The sequence below is a fragment of the Rhynchophorus ferrugineus genome, unplaced genomic scaffold (assembly GCF_030347505.1).
Source record: "Rhynchophorus ferrugineus isolate W39M unplaced genomic scaffold, kcgeb_rfMv2 rfM5, whole genome shotgun sequence".
Lineage (NCBI taxonomy): Eukaryota > Metazoa > Arthropoda > Insecta > Coleoptera > Curculionidae > Rhynchophorus > Rhynchophorus ferrugineus.
In genome coordinates, this window is record NW_027472584.1 from 26,025,608 (window position 1) to 26,045,599 (window position 19,992).

The window sequence follows — 19,992 nt, forward strand, 5'->3', positions numbered from 1 at the left end:
TTTAAAATATGTTGTGTAAGAATATATTTACGACTCTTTCGTCGTTTAAAATCATTTTGTTGTTAAGACATTTATTATCAATTTCTCTATAATATTTGATGGATTTTGTAGATGTTATTACGAAGTAATTGTTATACACAGAGTTGTTTTTGTTGAATAATGAACCTAAACTGTTTTTTTTTGTCCGAAAATACTTTTTATTCTTCTGCTGTCTTTTGATAGATAATTCTATCAATTTTACAAATAAGTTTGTTCATTTGTTTTCCATTTAACAGAATATAGAGTAATACATAGAGTGTTCTAAAATTATTTCAGAAGTTTTAGCCGTATTTTTTCGATCAGAGGGTTATCTTTTATATTTCGGGATTTAGAATTAATTCAATCAGTGATTATTTATCACAATGTTTTTATTGATTATCTAGATAATTTATTTAAAATATGTTGTGTAAGAATATATTTACGACTCTTTCGTCGTTTAAAATCATTTTGTTGTTAAGACATTTATTATCAATTTCTCTATAATATTTGATGGATTTTGTAGATGTTATTACGAAGTAATTGTTATACACAGAGTTGTTTTTGTTGAATAATGAACCTAAACTGTTTTTTTTGTCCGAAAATACTTTTTATTCTTCTGCTGTCTTTTGATAGATAATTCTATCAATTTTACAAATAAGTTTGTTCATTTGTTTTCCATTTAACAGAATATAGAGTAATACATAGAGTGTTCTAAAATTATTTCAGAAGTTTTAGCCGTATTTTTTCGATCAGAGGGTTATCTTTTATATTTCGGGATTTAGAATTAATTCAATCAGTGATTATTTATCACAATGTTTTTATTGATTATCTAGATAATTTATTTAAAATATGTTGTGTAAGAATATATTTACGACTCTTTCGTCGTTTAAAATCATTTTGTTGTTAAGACATTTATTATCAATTTCTCTATAATATTTGATGGATTTTGTAGATGTTATTACGAAGTAATTGTTATTCACAGAGTTGTTTTTGTTGAATAATGAACCTAAACTGTTTTTTTTGTCCGAAAATACTTTTTATTCTTCTGCTGTCTTTTGATAGATAATTCTATCAATTTTACAAATAAGTTTGTTCATTTGTTTTCCATTTAACAGAATATAGAGTAATACATAGAGTGTTCTAAAATTATTTCAGAAGTTTTAGCCGTATTTTTTCGATCAGAGGGTTATCTTTTATATTTCGGGATTTAGAATTAATTCAATCAGTGATTATTTATCACAATGTTTTTATTGATTATCTAGATAATTTATTTAAAATATGTTGTGTAAGAATATATTTACGACTCTTTCGTCGTTTAAAATCATTTTGTTGTTAAGACATTTATTATCAATTTCTCTATAATATTTGATGGATTTTGTAGATGTTATTACGAAGTAATTGTTATTCACAGAGTTGTTTTTGTTGAATAATGAACCTAAACTGTTTTTTTTGTCCGAAAATACTTTTTATTCTTCTGCTGTCTTTTGATAGATAATTCTATCAATTTTACAAATAAGTTTGTTCATTTGTTTTCCATTTAACAGAATATAGAGTAATACATAGAGTGTTCTAAAATTATTTCAGAAGTTTTAGCCGTATTTTTTCGATCAGAGGGTTATCTTTTATATTTCGGGATTTAGAATTAATTCAATCAGTGATTATTTATCACAATGTTTTTATTGATTATCTAGATAATTTATTTAAAATATGTTGTGTAAGAATATATTTACGACTCTTTCGTCGTTTAAAATCAGTTTGTTGTTAAGACATTTATTATCAATTTCTCTATAATATTTGATGGATTTTGTAGATGTTATTACGAAGTAATTGTTATTCACAGAGTTGTTTTTGTTGAATAATGAACCTAAACTGTTTTTTTTGTCCGAAAATACTTTTTATTCTTCTGCTGTCTTTTGATAGATAATTCTATCAATTTTACAAATAAGTTTGTTCATTTGTTTTCCATTTAACAGAATATAGAGTAATACATAGAGTGTTCTAAAATTATTTCAGAAGTTTTAGCCGTATTTTTTCGATCAGAGGGTTATCTTTTATATTTCGGGATTTAGAATTAATTCAATCAGTGATTATTTATCACAATGTTTTTATTGATTATCTAGATAATTTATTTAAAATATGTTGTGTAAGAATATATTTACGACTCTTTCGTCGTTTAAAATCATTTTGTTGTTAAGACATTTATTATCAATTTCTCTATAATATTTGATGGATTTTGTAGATGTTATTACGAAGTAATTGTTATACACAGAGTTGTTTTTGTTGAATAATGAACCTAAACTGTTTTTTTTGTCCGAAAATACTTTTTATTCTTCTGTTGTCTTTTGATAGATAATTCTATCAATTTTACAAATAAGTTTGTTCATTTGTTTTCCATTTAACAGAATATAGAGTAATACATAGAGTGTTCTAAAATTATTTCAGAAGTTTTAGCCGTATTTTTTCGATCAGAGGGTTATCTTTTATATTTCGGGATTTAGAATTAATTCAATCAGTGATTATTTATCACAATGTTTTTATTGATTATCTAGATAATTTATTTAAAATATGTTGTGTAAGAATATATTTACGACTCTTTCGTCGTTTAAAATCATTTTGTTGTTAAGACATTTATTATCAATTTCTCTATAATATTTGATGGATTTTGTAGATGTTATTACGAAGTAATTGTTATACACAGAGTTTTTTTTGTTGAATAATGAACCTAAACTGTTTTTTTTTTGTCCGAAAATACTTTTTATTCTTCTGCTGTCTTTTGATAGATAATTCTATCAATTTTACAAATAAGTTTGTTCATTTGTTTTCCATTTAACAGAATATAGAGTAATACATAGAGTGTTCTAAAATTATTTTAGAAGTTTTAGCCGTATTTTTTCGATCAGAGGGTTATATTTTATATTTCGGGATTTAGAACTAATTCAATCAGAGATTATTTATCACAATGTTTTTATTGATTATCTAGATAATTTATTTAAAATATGTTGTGTAAGAATATATTTACGACTCTTTTGTCGTTTAAAATCATTTTGTTGTTAAGACATTTATTATCAATTTCTCTATAATATTTGATGGACTTTGTAGATGTTATTACGAAGTAATTGTTATTCACAGAGTTGTTTCTGTTGAATAATGAACCTAAACTGTTTTTTTGTCCGAAAATACTTTTTATTCTTCTGCTGTCTTTTGATAGATAATTCTATCAATTTTACAAATAAGTTTGTTCATTTGTTTTCCAATTAACATAATACAGAGTAATACATAGAGTGTTCTACAATTATTTTAGAAGTTTTAGCCGTATTTTTTCGATCAGAGGGTTATCTTTTATATTTCGGGATTTATAATTAATTCAATCAGAATTTATTTAACACAATATTTTTATTGATTATTTAGATAATTTGTTTAAAATATGTTGTGTAATAATATATTTACGAATCTCTTATCGTTTAAAATCATTTTGCTGACATTTATTACCAATTCCTCTGTAGATTCGATGGATTATGTAGATTTTATTACGAAATCATTGTTACACACAAAATTGTTTCTATTGAATAATGAACCTAAACTATTTTACAAGCTCGACCATGTCAATATCGTTACGCCTATGGATCGAGATGCATACCTGATATGATACAGAATATAAACTTGGTGATAATGAATCATTTTCATAAATCAATATGGCAAAACGGCGGTCTTTGTAAACGCAATTATTGTGACAAGCGGTATAACATTCTGGTATGTATTGGGAAGGGTCGACTGTGTGATTCTATTATGTGGTTATGGAGTATGGCTTGTGTAGCTGAATATTACAGGTATTACAGCCTCGTTCACACAAACTACACATTTAAGGCAAATCTTGTTACACTTCATTTCACGTAATATATCTTTGTTTTTATCGTCCATTTTTTTCTTCGTCTAATAGTTAATTCTAAGAGTAAAAGTTACTTTATGCAAAGTTTGTGTAACGTTATGTTTTCTGCTAGAATGCTGTTCTGTATGTTGTGAAATCTTTTATAAATTTAATACTATAACTAGGCCGATTTAAATGGTGGTTAAAAGTGCTTGGATACAAAGACCAGAATCTTTTGAAATTCAAATATATTATATCACGAAAAATATTGGTTTATTAAATAATTCAAAATGCAAACCTTGCTGTTTGAAAAAAAAACATTATTTTTTAACATTTTTATGAAAAAATGTTAAAGAAGATACCACATAAATTCTCCAAAAATAAAAAGCACGTTGATTACATTTTCGGGTACAATGCAGTTAAAATATTCTATCAAGAGTTTATAGAAAGAAAATTCGGTTTTCGTATATGGCAAATCCCGGAACAATGACGAAGGTTGTCACAACGCTGTGCAAATATTGGTCAGATGACCACTCGTTCGCGGTCTAGAATGCACTGGCACGGTCCTGCTATTTTGCAGGAATTTCATAATTAATATACTTTCATACCGGAAATAGCTTCTTCATTTAATATCGACGCGAAAAAGGCATTTGTTCATTTTTTATAGTGTCTTTTATCTCTGTCTTAACAGAATGTCACTCTCATTTCTGTGTCATTTTTTTTTTAAATATAATATTAAAAGAAAAAAATAAACTATCGGATATTTGATTTGTTTTAAATAATTTTTATAATTTTTTAACACTAATGTGTTATCAGTGTTCGATGTATGTATTTTTATTGCTTTGAAATTAATATGAATCGTCGCTCTTTTAAAATTATATCTTACTTATCATGTTAAATTATTGTCACGTCGACAGCATTGCTCTGAAAGGTAATTCATGTAAAGTCCATTGCTGTGAAATGAATAGAAACCGCTGCTCTTCATAAATTAAATTATATTTTTCGTTATGTTGACAGTATTGTTGCTAAAAGTAATTCATGAAAGGTTCATTACTGTGAAATGAATAGAGAATGCTGTTCTTCATAAATCATCTCATATGTGTTGTCAAGTTAACAGTATTGTTGCTAAAAATATTTCATGAGAGGTCCATTGCTGTGAAATGAATGGAAACCGCTGCTCTTCATAAATTAAATCATATTTGTCGTTATGTTGACAGTATTGTTGCTAAAAGTAATTCATGAAAGGTTCATTGCTGTCAAATGAATAGAAAATGCTGTTCTTCATAAATCATCTCATATGTGTTGTCAAGTTAACAGTATTGTTGCTAAAAATATTTCATGAGAGGTCCATTGCTGTGAAATGAGTGGAAACCGCTGCTCTTCATAAATTAAATCATATTTGTCGTTATGTTGACAGTATTGTTGCTAAAAGTAATTCATGAAAGGTTCATTGCTGTCAAATGAATAGAGAATGCTGTTCTTCATAAATCATCTCATATGTGTTGTCAAGTTAACAGTATTGTTGCTAAAAATATTTCATGAGAGGTCCATTGATGTGAAATGAATAGAAACCGCTGCTCTTCATAAATTAAATCATATTTGTCGTTATGTTGACAGTATTGTTGCTAAAAGTAATTCATGAAAGGTTCATTGCTGTCAAATGAATAGAAAATACTGTTCTTCATAAATCATCTCATATGTGTTGTCAAGTTAACAGTATTATTGCTAGAAATATTTCATGAGGGGTCCATTGCTGTGAAATGAATAGAAACCGCTGCTCTTCTTAAATTAATTCATATTTGTCGTTATGTTAACAGTATTGTTGCTAAAAGTAATTCATGAAAGGTTCATTGCTGTCAAATGAATAGAAAATGCTGTTCTTCATAAGTCATCTCATATGTGTTGTCAAGTTAACAGTATTGTTGCTAAAAATATTTCATGAGAGGTCCATTGCTGTGAAATGAATAGAAACCGCTGCTCTTCATAAATTAAATCATATTTGTCGTTACGTTGACAGTATTGTTGCTAAAAGTAATTCATGAAAGGTTCATTGCTGTCAAATGAATAGAAAATGCTGTTCTTCATAAATCATCTCATATGTGTTGTCAAGTTAACAGTATTGTTGCTAAAAATATTTCATGAGAGGTCCATTGCTGTGAAATGAATAGAAACCGCTGCTCTTCATAAATAAAATCATATTTGTCGTTATGTTGACACTATTGTTGCTAAAAGTAATTCATGAAAGGTTCATTGCTGTCAAATGAATAGAAAATGCTGTTCTTCATAAATCATCTCATTTGTGTTGTCAAGTTAACAGTATTGTTGCTAAAAATATTTCATGAGAGGTCCATTGCTGTGAAATGAATAGAAACCGCTGCTCTTCATAAATTAAATCATATTTGTCGTTACGTTGACAGTATTGTTGCTAAAAGTAATTCATGAAAGGTTCATTGCTGTCAAATGAATAGAAAATGCTGTTCTTCATAAATCATCTCATATGTGCTGTCAAGTTAACAGTATTGTTGCTAAAAATATTTCATGAGAGGTCCATTGCTGTGAAATGAATAGAAACCGCTGCTCTTCATAAATTAAATCATATTTGTCGTTACGTTGACAGTATTGTTGCTAAAAGTAATTCATGAAAGGTTCATTGCTGTCAAATGAATAGAAAATGCTGTTCTTCATAAATCATCTAATATGTGTTGTCAAGTTAACAGTATTGTTGCTAAAAATATTTCATGAGAGGTCCATTGCTGTGAAATGAATAGAAACCGTTGCTCTTTATAAATTAAATCATATTTGTCGTTATGTTGACAGTATTGTTGCTAAAAGTAATTCATGAAAGGTTCGTTGCTGTCAAATGAATAGAAATTGCTGTTCTTCATAAATTATCTCATATGTGTTGCCAAGTTAACAGTATTGTTGCTAAAAATATTTCATGAGAGGTCCATTGCTGTGAAATGAATAGAAACCGCTGCTCTTTGTAATTTTAATTATATTAATCATGTTAGATTGTTGTCATATCGACAGCATTGCTGTTAAAGATTTGTTGCTCTTATACATTAAATCATACTTGTCCTTTAAACTTGTCGTATTGACAGCACTGCTGTGAATTGTTCATAGCTGTGAAATGAATAAAAATAGCTGTTCTGCAAAATTAAATTATACTTGTAATGTTAACTTGTTGTCGGCTTGACAGCATTGCTGTGAAATGAATTGAAATTGCTGCTATTCATAAATTAAGTCATACTTATCGTTTTAACATGTTGTGTTCGCAGCATTGCTGTGAAATGTAATTCATTAAATGTTCATCGCTATGAAATAAATAAAAATCGCGGCTTTTTATAAATTAAATAACTATTGTTGTCATGTATTGTTGTTAAAAGTAAAGTATGAGAAAAATAACGTTTTACAAAGTAACAGTGCTATCTATTACCTGCACAAGATACCTATCATAAAACATTCGTAATATATGTTCATAGCTATCTTATTCTGAATAAAACCGCAGCGATGGTATTTTTTTAAATGAGTCAGTGCCCAGCAGAAAACAAAAGGGAATAATTCGAGATATAATAATTTAGTAGGTAAACGAACTTAAGCCTTTTTCTGTTTTTTTTTCTTTCGTCATAATTTTTGTGCCAGACTTCATCTTTTGTTTAGACATTAACATAGGCTATCGGCGTTCCCGTCCTAAGACTGGAAATTATGAAAATTTACATATTTCTTTAATTAATTGTATCAGAAAAGAACGTTATAAACGGAGGATTTTTATTTGTCCTTAATTTAAAAGAAATGCAAATACAAGCAGAAACAATTAAATGGGATTCGGAGACGCAAGAGACTGAGTATTTTTTTTAGCCAGAGCTGTCACTGTCTCATTTCCTTTCTCATTCATTCAACAATCCCTGGATATTTTTTTTCTGTTGATACTGTCCGGACCACTGGTAATAATCATTTGCTAATTAATAGTTATTTGATGATAAACCTTATTTGGATAAGAAATATCAATTTTCATTTATTGCTGTTGTATCTGTGGAGACCACCATGATTATTATTGCTTGTTCATTTTTTTATCAGACATGTGTAATTTTGTTTGTTTCTAAAAATTACTTTTTTTATTCAGTAGTGCATAACATTCAGCTTTATGATGCACCATTAGTATTACTCATCGTTATTATGCTGTGAAATATCAGCGGCGTTACAATTCTAACTTGCTTTACAACTTGGAAAAGCCAGCAGTTCAAAGTACACCTTTGATTGATATCCGTCCATCTTCTTATCGAAAATATTTAATTTGTGTCAATAAATAAGTGAATCGAATGAGTTCATTCGTTCGAAAATAGCCCTCGTAATTAATTCACAGTTCTTATATTTTTAATTGAGAACTGTTATTGAACCGACAGTAAAATAAATAAATAACAATTAATTTTAACAACAATATACTAGTTGGGTATTGTGAAAACACGTTAAGTTAATTTTAAAGATACATTCACACGAAAAGTCTAATTAAATTAATCATTTAATGTAAAAGTATAGTAATGAAGAATTTGCTTCAAAAGGTCGTAACGTTAAAGAGAACTTTCTGTTTGCTATGAGAGTTTTTCTCAACTTTTTTTTTCAGCCTTCCTTCAATCAGCTTAATTCAAAAGTGATCTTTAGAAAAGGCATTCCTAAATGGTAAAATAGTTTTCTAGATAGTTATATGTCTAATATGTTATTTAAAAATACTAACATGTGTGTTATATGTAAAGCGATATGTCGAGATATACAGTACAATAGTTTTTTAATTAAGATATCAGATTTTTACATATAATTTAGAGCTAGTGTAGGTAAGATTTTTGCAATAACGTATATATAAGGATACATTATATATGTTAATTATGTTTTTATGTATGGTACTTAATTATAAACGATTTTGCCAAATACTGTTGATTTTAGAGAAAGAGTTAAGGGTATTTTCTGCGTGATAACATTGAAATTGGTTAAATATATATTAAAAGTGGACAAATCTTAATTAGCTTTTCTAATTTACCAAGTCTTTCTGACAATTGCTTCTATTTGCTAAATATTGCATAATTCTCAGTTTGATGACACAAAAAATGTGTTTAAATTTTGCTCCATAAAAGAATGGAGACTGTATACATCGTCGGCTCTCATCTGTCATATGGCTAAACGATAGGTAAAGGAGGAAATACATTTAAAATTAAATACTATTAATTTTCCTACTGTTCCTTTTTATGTTTATTAAAAATTTCGGAATTTTCGTCATTATACTGTTTAGTATAATCCTTTGACGTAAGCTTTGATAGTAGTTAGAAGTACGTTGAGCTGTTTCCTGGCTTGGTAATCTTATTGGTATCGATCCTATATAACCCGAACAGTATATTTTAAGGTAATTTCATTTAACATTCGGTAAGAATGATCTGCAATATGGTTTATATTATTATTGTCGGTGGTAGAACCTTGAGGGAATAAAGAAATAAAAAACAATACAGTTATTACGTTACTTGATTTATTAAGTACATATACAATACATTATTTCCTTATTTCTTAAAACAAAACTAATCGTAAAAAGGTAAATCCATATTAAAACTTTAATTAAATTATTTATTTAATTTAAAAGGACCCTAATGTAAAATATGTTTCAATAAAATTACTTTAAACTTCCTTCATCCTGTTTACCAGTGTAATTTTAATTATTGAATATTCCGATTAAGATAATTAAATTCATTATTCGAGATTGTTGAACAAATTATAATTGGTAAAATAGTATCTAAAATAAAAGTTTTAAAAAAATGACAGTCTCCTTTTACCAACTATGGGTTTATTTGGACTGGACCTACAGTTTAACGTGGGCTGCAAACCACGGTCCTCAGCATTAAGCCTACCGGCTGGCGAGTGACCAACTTTAGAAATCATCCCAGAAGACATCCGGTCTTACCCAGCCTGGTTACTGCCGCGACTGGGATCATTTTCCTTGTCGGATTTTACACTCTTGCCTAGGACAATCACAAATTTTGGTAATTTTATTTCAATTATTTTTATACAACACTAATATTCTTTAGTAAGAATAGTGTATATTATTTTATTTGATGGTAGATCATGGAAGGGGTAATGAAATAAAAATACTAGACATTTATTATATTATTTTATTTATTATGTACATATACAATACATTATTTTCTTATTTGTTAATGCAAAACGAACCGTAAATAGTTAATTATTAAGGTACATTCACACTGAAACTTCACTTAAATCACCTATTTAATGTAAAAGTACCATAACGTAAAATTTATTTTAACAAAATCACTTTGCACTTTCATTCCGTTTACTAATATATTTTTAATTATTCAATATCCCGATTAAGATAATTAAATTCATTATTTGAGATTGTTGAACAAATTATAATTAGTAAAATAGTATCTAAAACAAAAGTTTTAAAAAAATGACAGTTAAGAAAAGCCTTTTTGGTAGAAAGAGTCTGATATTTTCGGGTATATAAAAAATCTGTAGATGCTGAGTTTGATTTATATTGTGCTTTAAGTCACATCACTATTGTCAGAGTTTTATATGGGGAATATTCAATTGTTATTAATTTATTTTTGCTTTTTTTATTTTCTAAATATATTTTAAAGTCTCCTTTTACCAACTATGGGTTTATCTGGACTGGACCTACAGTTTAACGTGGACTGCGAACCACGGTCCTCAGCATTAAGCCTACCGGCTGGCGAATGACCAACTTTAGAAATCATCCCAGAAGACATCCGGTCTTACCCAGCCTGGTTACTGCCGCGACTGGGATCATTTTCCTTGTCGGATTTTACACTCTTGCCTAGGACAATCACAAATTTTGGCAATTGTATTGCAATTGTTTTTATACAACACTTCTTTAGTAAGAATAGTGTATATTATTTTATTTGATGGTAGATCATGGAAGGGGTAATGAAATAAAAATACTAGACATTTATTATATTATTTTATTTATTATGTACATATACAATACATTATTTTCTTATTTGTTAATGCAAAACGAACCGTAAATAGTTAATTATTAAGGTACATTCACACTGAAACTTCACTTAAATCACCTATTTAATGTAAAAGTACCATAACGTAAAATTTATTTTAACAAAATCACTTTGCACTTTCATTCCGTTTACTAATATATTTTTAATTATTCAATATCCCGATTAAGATAATTAAATTCATTATTTGAGATTGTTGAACAAATTATAATTAGTAAAATAGTATCTAAAACAAAAGTTTTAAAAAAATGACAGTTAAGAAAAGCCTTTTTGGTAGAAAGAGTCTGATATTTTCGGGTATATAAAAAATCTGTAGATGCTGAGTTTGACTTATATTGTGCTTTAAGTCACATCCAGTAACTATTGATAGAGTTTTATATGGGGAATATTCAATTGTTATTAATTTATTCTTGTTTTTTTTTATTTTCTAAATATATTTTAAAGTCTCCTTTTACTAACTATGGGTTTATCTGGATTGGACCTACAGTTTAACGTTTACGGCTGCGAACCACGGTCCTCAGCATTAAGCCTACCGGCTGGCGAATGACCAACTTTAGAAATCATCCCAGAAGACATCCGGTCTTACCCAGCCTGGTTACTGCCGCGACTGGGATCATTTTCCTTGTCGGATTTTACACTCTTGCCTAGGACAATCACAAATTTTGGTAATTGTATTGCAATTGTTTTTATACAACACTAATATTCTTTAGTAAGAATAGTGTATATTATTTTATTTGATGGTAGATCATGGAAGGGGTAATGAAATAAAAATACTAGACATTTATTATATTATTTTATTTATTATGTACATATACAATACATTATTTTCTTAATTGTTAATGCAAAACGAACCGTAAATAGTTAATTATTAAGGTACATTCACACTAAAACTTCAATTAAATCACCTATTTAATGTAAAAGTACCATAACGTAAAATTTATTTTAACAAAATCACTTTGCACTTTCATTCCGTTTACTAATACATTTTTAATTATTCAATATCCCGATTAAGATAATTAAATTCAAGTGACGTCATTGAACGAATTCTAATTGCTAAAATAGTTTCTTATAATTAGGTAGAATACATTTTTTTTTCTTGGAAAACTAATGTATCGGAAGAATATACAACAAGGACAAATAATTGATGTCCCGTAAAACGAAACTTCTGGTAAATACTGTAATTTTATAAAATCATTTAAAGGTTAAAAAAACATGCTTTTCGTCCAATATTGTATTTAATGTATATATGATATTTTCAAGTCAATTGAAATTGGAAATATACTGATAAATATAATTTGACTTGACTAAAAAGCCTAATACCCTGTTAAAACTTCCTTAGAACGAGAGACATCTTTTTAAGAAACGTCAGCACTAGAAGTTATTTGTAATTTCATACAAAACGGATGACTGGTTCTAATTTTTTTTATGATGCTCACGATAAAAAAACACTCTCTAGATCTCGAGTTTGATTTATATCCTGCTCTAAGTTACGGATTGGCTCTAAAACATTTTATCTCGTCCAATAATTGATACCAGAGTCTTACACTGCGAATAATCCAACTTCAATTGTTATTAATTTCTTTGTCCTTCTTAAAATTAGTTTAAATATGGAGTATTTACATTAATTTTAGTAACTAGTGTTGGTAAACTTCAAAGAAAAAACCACATACGTCCACTTTTATAGTATCAGATGTTCGTAGAATGTTTTGGCTACTTTTTCATTCACTAGTGATTATTTAGAGATAATTGAATGAAGCTCTCTCTCGTAGGTGGTTTTTTTTATGAAGTTTGTTATGTCATTAAACATAAAGGAAGCAAAAGTGGATGTGTTTACCCTGTCATAGTGTTCACAACAAAAGCTTCACTTTTATGCTTTAGTTATTAAGAGTTTCTTTTATTCTGGAGTCCATCTCTTAACTATATAAAAAAGCTACATATGATATTTAGCCAAAATCACTACTGTTTGCGAAAAATATATATATTTTTTCTTTAATTCAACAATTCACATACAGAGTGATTGAAGGAAAGGAACATTACGTTTTCATTTATATTTGGGAGGGAGGGGTGTTACTTTGGCACCAGATTTATTTGGCACTAGTTGATGTAGCAAGAAATACTGCACGTTTAGCCACAGTTAATTGTTGATTAAAATTGACATCGCTTCACTCTGCATATTATGTGATATCGCTAATTTATGATTTTTTTTAACATCTCTCGTGTTTAGACGCAGTAAATCTATCTATCATTCAAAAAACAAACAGTCTGTCGACTATAGGATTTTCAATAAAATGATTAATATACGTATTCCCTAAGATAGTGCCTACTAACATTGGTAAATTTTGATTCTTAAATAATTTGTTACTTTAACAATTACAAGGTGCATTTATATTTATATAAGTACTCCACGAAGGCTATAAATCATCATTCGTTCATTAATTTGTTTTGTTTGTGTAATATGATCTTGACGACCCATTAAATTTTCAATCAATCCAATCTCAGTCTTTATATTTTAAAATAGATTATACATATAAACAATTTTACACTAAAGCGTCCCTTTTCTTGTTAACTTACAATTAACATCATTTTTTTTTAAATGTCTTAAACTAAACATTGATGGAAACCTTTCTTTTGTCTCAAGTAGTTCACCGTAAGTATACGTACAATATGATTTGGAAGAGCAGCGATGGTAGCCATCCACCTGAAACAATAATTTAATGTTATAAACAAATTATTATTATCAATTTATATTTATTTATTATATTTATTGGCAGTATGACAACTAAACTAAATCTAACTATGTCTAAAAAGGACCAAAACTTAATTAGTATAATACTGTTTGCTATCAGTATACTTGTAAGCCATCATATAACATCAAGAAGTACAGTTTTATCATAAAATTAATATTGGATAAATCCGATTGAACATAAAAGCAAATTCAGAAAATATAATTTTTTCGTTAATACAAGTTACATATCACAAGTTAATAATATCCTACTTACTCACCAGATCTGAAACTATGTGAGTTAAATAACTGTTTCCTGAACTTAAAGTCATATTTTGCGATAAAAATACTTGAGCCAAAAGACCAAACTTACCATATATGAACTTTAGAACTTCAATTTTTTCTCAGTATCAAAATAATTTATTAATTATATTTATTGGCAGTATGACAACTAAACTAATTCTAACTATGTCTAAAAAGGACCAAAACTTAATTAGTATAATACTGTTTGTTATCAGTATACTTGTAAGCCATCATATAACATCAACAAGTGCAGTTTTATCATAAAATTAATATTGGAAAAATCCGACTGAACATAAAAGCAAATTCAGAAAATATAATTTTTCGTTAATACAAGTTACATATCACAAGTTAATAATATCCTACTTACTCACCAGATTTGAAACTATGTGAGTTAGATAACTGTTTCCTCAACTTAAAGTCATATTCTGCGATAAAAAGTACCTGGATCAGAAGACCGACAATACCAGCAATGATATGATGTGCCGTTCTTTGTGAAATATTCAGGCGAAATAATATCAAGACACAAGAGTTCATGAAGTTTTAGTCGAATGTTTGTGGAAAAGAGACTCTCTAATAGTAATTTGTGATCTGTATACTTGTAAGCCATCATATAACATCAAGAAGTACAGTTTTATCATAAAATTAATATTGGGTAAATCCGATTGAACATAAAAGCAAATTCAGAAAATATTATTTTTTCGTTAATACAAGTTACATATCACAAGTCAATAATATCCTACTTACTCACCAGATCTGCAACTATATGAGTTAGATAACTGTTTCCTGAACTTAAAGTCACATTCTGCGATAAAAAGTACCTGGATCAGAAGACCGAAAACTCACCACATATGAGTTTAATTACTTTATTAATGATGTTTCAATACCAGCTATGATATGATGTGCCGTTCTTTGTGAAATATTCAGGCGAAATAATACCAAGACACAAGAGTTCATGAAGTTTTAGTCGAATTTTTGTGGAAAAGAGACTCTCTAATAGTGTTTGTGATCTGTATACTTGTAAGCCATCATATAACACCAAGAACTATAATTTTATCATTAAATTAACATTGGATAAATCCCATTGAAAATAAAAGCAAATTCTGCTGTTCTCTTTCGCGTTTATCGAGCTTTTCTATTAATATTCGAGCGTTTAGAATTAAAGGCAACTTCTCATCAAATATTTTCGATAATTTTCAGGATTATGCTGTTCTCGTTTACATAAAATGTCTTCCTAACGGTAAAAGGCTTGCGGTTTTTAGATTCGAGCAATGGCTCTATTATTTTCATTAGTAAAATGAAATTGCATTTATAGGAAACTGTAATCGTTACGTACGCGATTTTTTTTTTGTTTATTTCTTCTGTAAAACGAATTTTCCAATTGTTTTTACGACCAGTGGGTGGTAGATTTGAGTTTTCGTCAATAAATTTTGATTTTTATAACTTTATATTAGGCCTATAAATTAGTTTCAAAGGATTCTTTTAAATTTGAAGCTGTATTGCGAAAAATGTGCAATGGTACAATTTTTTTTATTCAACGTATTGTCCATCGATAGTCGTTACTTTTCCTAAACTGAAGTAAAAGTAAAACATCCTGTAAAAAGTTGGTTACAAATGTACTCAATGCGATTTGATGCACAATACAAATTCTTTAAAATTAATTCACTCGCGGAGCTAAATCTGTCAAATTTGGAGGTTATATTTTTATTATTTTATAAATCATGTTAGAAATCCTTGAATTCTGAATATGATTCCAACAAGATGGCGTTATTAGTCATAAAGCTTGATGACTGTCATATGTCATATAGCAAATAGAATGTCAAAATATGAGTACATAGTTGAAAAACAACGTGTTTAACATTTATTTTTGCAATTTGGGAAACAATCAACTCAGTCACAAGATGTCTTCCTGGACGATAGAACATAAATATGAAAAACATTTAAGTAGAAAAGCTTAGACAGCATTATTTTATATATAAATGTTTTTCTTGGAAATATTTTTTCTTTTTTACTAATTCAAGTTTGATGGGTAGAATGATTAACGTGTATTTATTATTGAATGGTGACATGGGGCGAAGTAAACGAAAGGATATTAGATTGAAATCGATAAAGGGACTGTCGCCGTGGTCTATTGAGTGTGTGTAAAAAAAGTAATTATATCGCTGGTGACCGTAAAGAAAACAGAACTGAGCCAATGCATTTCCTTAATTCAAGCCTGTCTCAGGCCTTATCGATTCGAGATGTCAAAACAACCATTTACTGGTGGCATACATGTGTAGAAACGCTTCGAGGTATATAATGGAGTCATGAACATCAGTTCGTAACGGGTCTAAAGGTCTAGGAAATAGAATTTTCTCAATTTCCCCCGTTCATATTGACCTATGGCCGTGGCCCTTTGACATGTCGCGTATCGAAACACTACCCTTATATCCTATATTTCATTCTGGAACAGGTCTAAATAAACCAACTCTTAAAATAAAGATTATTACGAACTGTCATTACATACATTCAACTTAAACATAAAAAAGTGCGAGATAACTAATAAAATGTTTAACAAATAACTATCAAAAAAATATCATTTTGTTGCCTTTACAATTATATAATTATTGTATTTATGCGATAATGTTTTTGACTTTAAATTAGCACTAAAACATTATAAATCGTAACTATAATTAAGATTTTTTCACTTTTACAGGTAACTCTTAAAACAAACACCTAATTGTTATGAAGATTTGTCAAATGTTACTATATCTGACATAACACTACTATATCTATATGTCAGGTAACTATCTATATCTATATATTAGTATTTTTTATACCATATATATTTACAACAGATGTTACTGTGTATTAAATCACATCGTGTACTTTTGTACTTCATGTTGACAAGAAATATAATATAATAGAACAAAATATTTTCAGTTCGTTGAAAATGTCTGAATCTGTACCGGGTTAATTGCATTTGCGATAAGATTTACTTTTTTACTTTCACTTGGAGGAAAAGGTGGCTGAAGGTCATTGAATATTGTGCGAAGCTTATGGTAACAAGGATCTATAGATTTCAAAATGTGAATACTGCTTTCGACGTTTTAAAAGTGGCGCTTTTGCTAGCTAGAAGTACTTGAAGATGACGATTTTAAGGAATTACTCAATAAAGTCATCAATGGAGAACGCTATCTACTATAATTGATGAGTTTGAGCTGAGCACTATGAGAAAAACAAACAACAATCTTATTCTTCAGCATAACAATGCTCGAACACATCCTTGGAATCATTAAAATGGGAAGTGCTATCCCCCCTGCCGTATGCTCTAGACTTTGCTCCTTCTGATTACTACTTGTTCCGACATATGAGTCGTATGAGTTGTTACCTGGTCACATAATGTAAACACCACTGTTTCATTTCGTTTTACATCCATTCACCGAGTCGATCATTTACCCTAAGTAACAAAAAATACTAAAGAAAATATAAATAAATTAATAACGGAAGATTCTAATAACGTTGAATATAATATTTGTTCTGTCTGATATGTAAGATGTTTGTCAAGACAACATATTCCGTTCTGTTTGTGCTATTGATCGATTCTTAGAATAAGTAGGATTATAAAATTTGATAATAAATTATCTGCAAGTGGACCACATAAATTTTTTATTTCCCAATATATATCTGTACCAAAAAAATATAAACGTAAAGTTACTTAACTGTCTTTATTTTGAGACTACTGATTTTTACGATATAAACGTTTTATTGTTATTAATAGTATTTTTTGTATACAAAAAATTAGTAGAATGGCCCTGATTTAAAATTAAAGGGTATATGATTACACAATTTTTGTTTTGCATATTTTAAAAGTTTATATCTTTAATGATATACCCTGATGATAACATGAACATCAATATGTTATTCTTATTGAGCTGTTTCATTGACTCAATCCTCATTTTTTTATTTTCTCAGTTATTTTGTGAAATCAAAAATCGGTTCTCGAATTTATAGGGTTATGATATACCTTCTTTTTGTATGTTTTACAATAAACCATTGTGTTGTTCTAAATTGTTTGTTTAATTTTTTGATGACCTCATGCTTTGAGGAAAATTGAGTATGTCTTTTAAAGTCTTTCTCTATAAGCTTTCCAATATTTCAATGTTGCTGTTGCTTGCTGTGCCCTATATATAGTTGAATGATGCATGTTGGATCTAGGTTGGATTGTTGATGGATTTGTATGACAACATTTTGCTGTTACTGCTTAAATGGGAGTGGTGACCTGTCGGGGCCTGCTGCCGAGCCGTTTATGCTTGGTCCAGATATGCTTCTGCCAAGTTAATCTACGATTCAAATAGAGGCCGAAGTATTTTGCATGTTTCTTTTGTAGGATGTGGATTTCTCTTCTCAGAGTGTAAGTAACATAAGTGGACTTGGTTTGGTTTGCCTTTATTCTCTATTGATTAAACCATTTCTCTATTTTATTTAGATGGCATTGAGAGGACGGTAATGTCATCAGTGTCATCATTGGAAGTTCCACAGCGTAAATCAGGTACAAAACTGGTCCCAGTACGCTGCCCAGTGGGACACCCAAGAGTATTTCGTGCAAAGTAGAATATTTATCATTACAATTAATCATGAAGCTCCTTCGATTTAGTTAGGATGAGAGTATGTAGTAATATGGATGTAGAAGTTTCTTTTTTAGTTTGTGTGTCAGTCCACCATGCCAGAATTTATGACAGACTTGACTTATATTCAATCAGGTATTTACTGATGACGTTCATAGTGTGATGTAGTAGTTTATTTTTTATCTATATTGAAAATACTTTTAAAATTTGAGATACCTCTAAATACTAAATATATATTTCCTTTTGGGACAACTTATACAATATAGTTATAATAGTTTTTATAAATATTGACGCTTTATATTAAATATTATGAAAAGAAACGACTTGGCAAAAAAAGAGTTTGATAAACATATTGAGAGTTTTGGTGGTAATTCGTGTTTCAAATTTTTAAAAACATTTAATAATTTATGACGAGAAAAAAACCACGCACATCATATAGCAAATGAAATTGTGCGAGTTTAGTTCATTCCACATATCCCCCGCAAGGAAAAATCTGTTATTTTGTTGTTGTTTTATCTTTTTTACTATTCTGAGGTATACGGAGAAGATCCGATTTTTATAAATTTTGTATTTGGTTTAAACCTGAATCTCGTGCAAAAAGAGAAAAAATGTTACCTGTTATCTTGTTAAAATAATGGACGGCGACAGAATAAAATATTAAACCGGGAGAAATCTGAAGGGAGGGAAGATGTCTGCGGCAAAAGTAAAATCCTAGAATTTGTCTTAGAATCGTAGTAACACATATTGTCTTTGATGTGGCTTCCCAGAACGCATATAGTATTCTCTTTGCCGTTGCTATGCATACCGTCAGTCCACTTTGCATTTTAGTAAACTTCCACACTAAATACGTCATTTAAAATTCAAGAAGACCCACGTTATATGCCGGCAAAATTACCGATCCCAACAATGACAAAAATTATTTTCCATTTCCTTTTGATATACCAGCCGACACATCTTATTTTAACGTTAATTAACTTCAGTATTTTATTAAAATTATTATTTCACACAATTTTTATACGAACTATACATATTAAGCTAAAATATTATTGATGACGCTACTGTTTGATCATAATAAAATTCATTATGAAGTCCTTGTTGGCAATAACAGACATTTACCATTTATATGCAGACTGTATACGTAATAAATCTAGTGAGGCTGTCATAAAATATAAGATAAAAAGTTAAATTTGCATTATATACAGCTACGTCTCACATTTTAAATAACATACAAACTAGATTTACAAAATTTTACATAAAAAAACTACTTAATAATAAATTTAATTAATTTAAGCCATGCAACTACGAATGTTGTCAGATTTTTTGACTGATTTTCTTGAAAATAAAATATTAAAAATATTGTTTTACTAATTATTGTGTTAATTATTTCTTTATTATTAATAGTTTTTATTGACAAGTTATCTTTTAAGTCTAGATCAAGATATTAGGTGATTACAT

General features: G+C 28.7%; 1 protein-coding gene across 4 annotated transcripts in view; it reads right to left on the reverse strand.

The window, feature by feature from the left end:
- Positions 1-10,846: 10,846 nt before the first annotated feature.
- LOC143197109 (lachesin) overlaps positions 10,847-19,992 on the reverse strand; it is a 157,103-nt gene continuing 147,957 nt past the window's right edge. For 2 of the 4 annotated variants that reach the window (XR_013005929.1, XR_013005928.1), the window contains 2 exons: positions 11,792-13,606; positions 10,847-10,950 (listed from right to left, as the gene is read on the reverse strand). Coding sequence is in view for 2 of the 4 variants with exons in the window: in XM_076405280.1 (XP_076261395.1) it covers positions 13,551-13,606 (56 nt within the window). In the remaining 2 variants the exon portion in view is untranslated. Of the gene's footprint in view, positions 10,951-11,688; positions 13,607-19,992 lie in introns of those variants that run through there. The other 2 variants (XM_076405280.1, XM_076405279.1) reach the window with 1 other exon arrangement.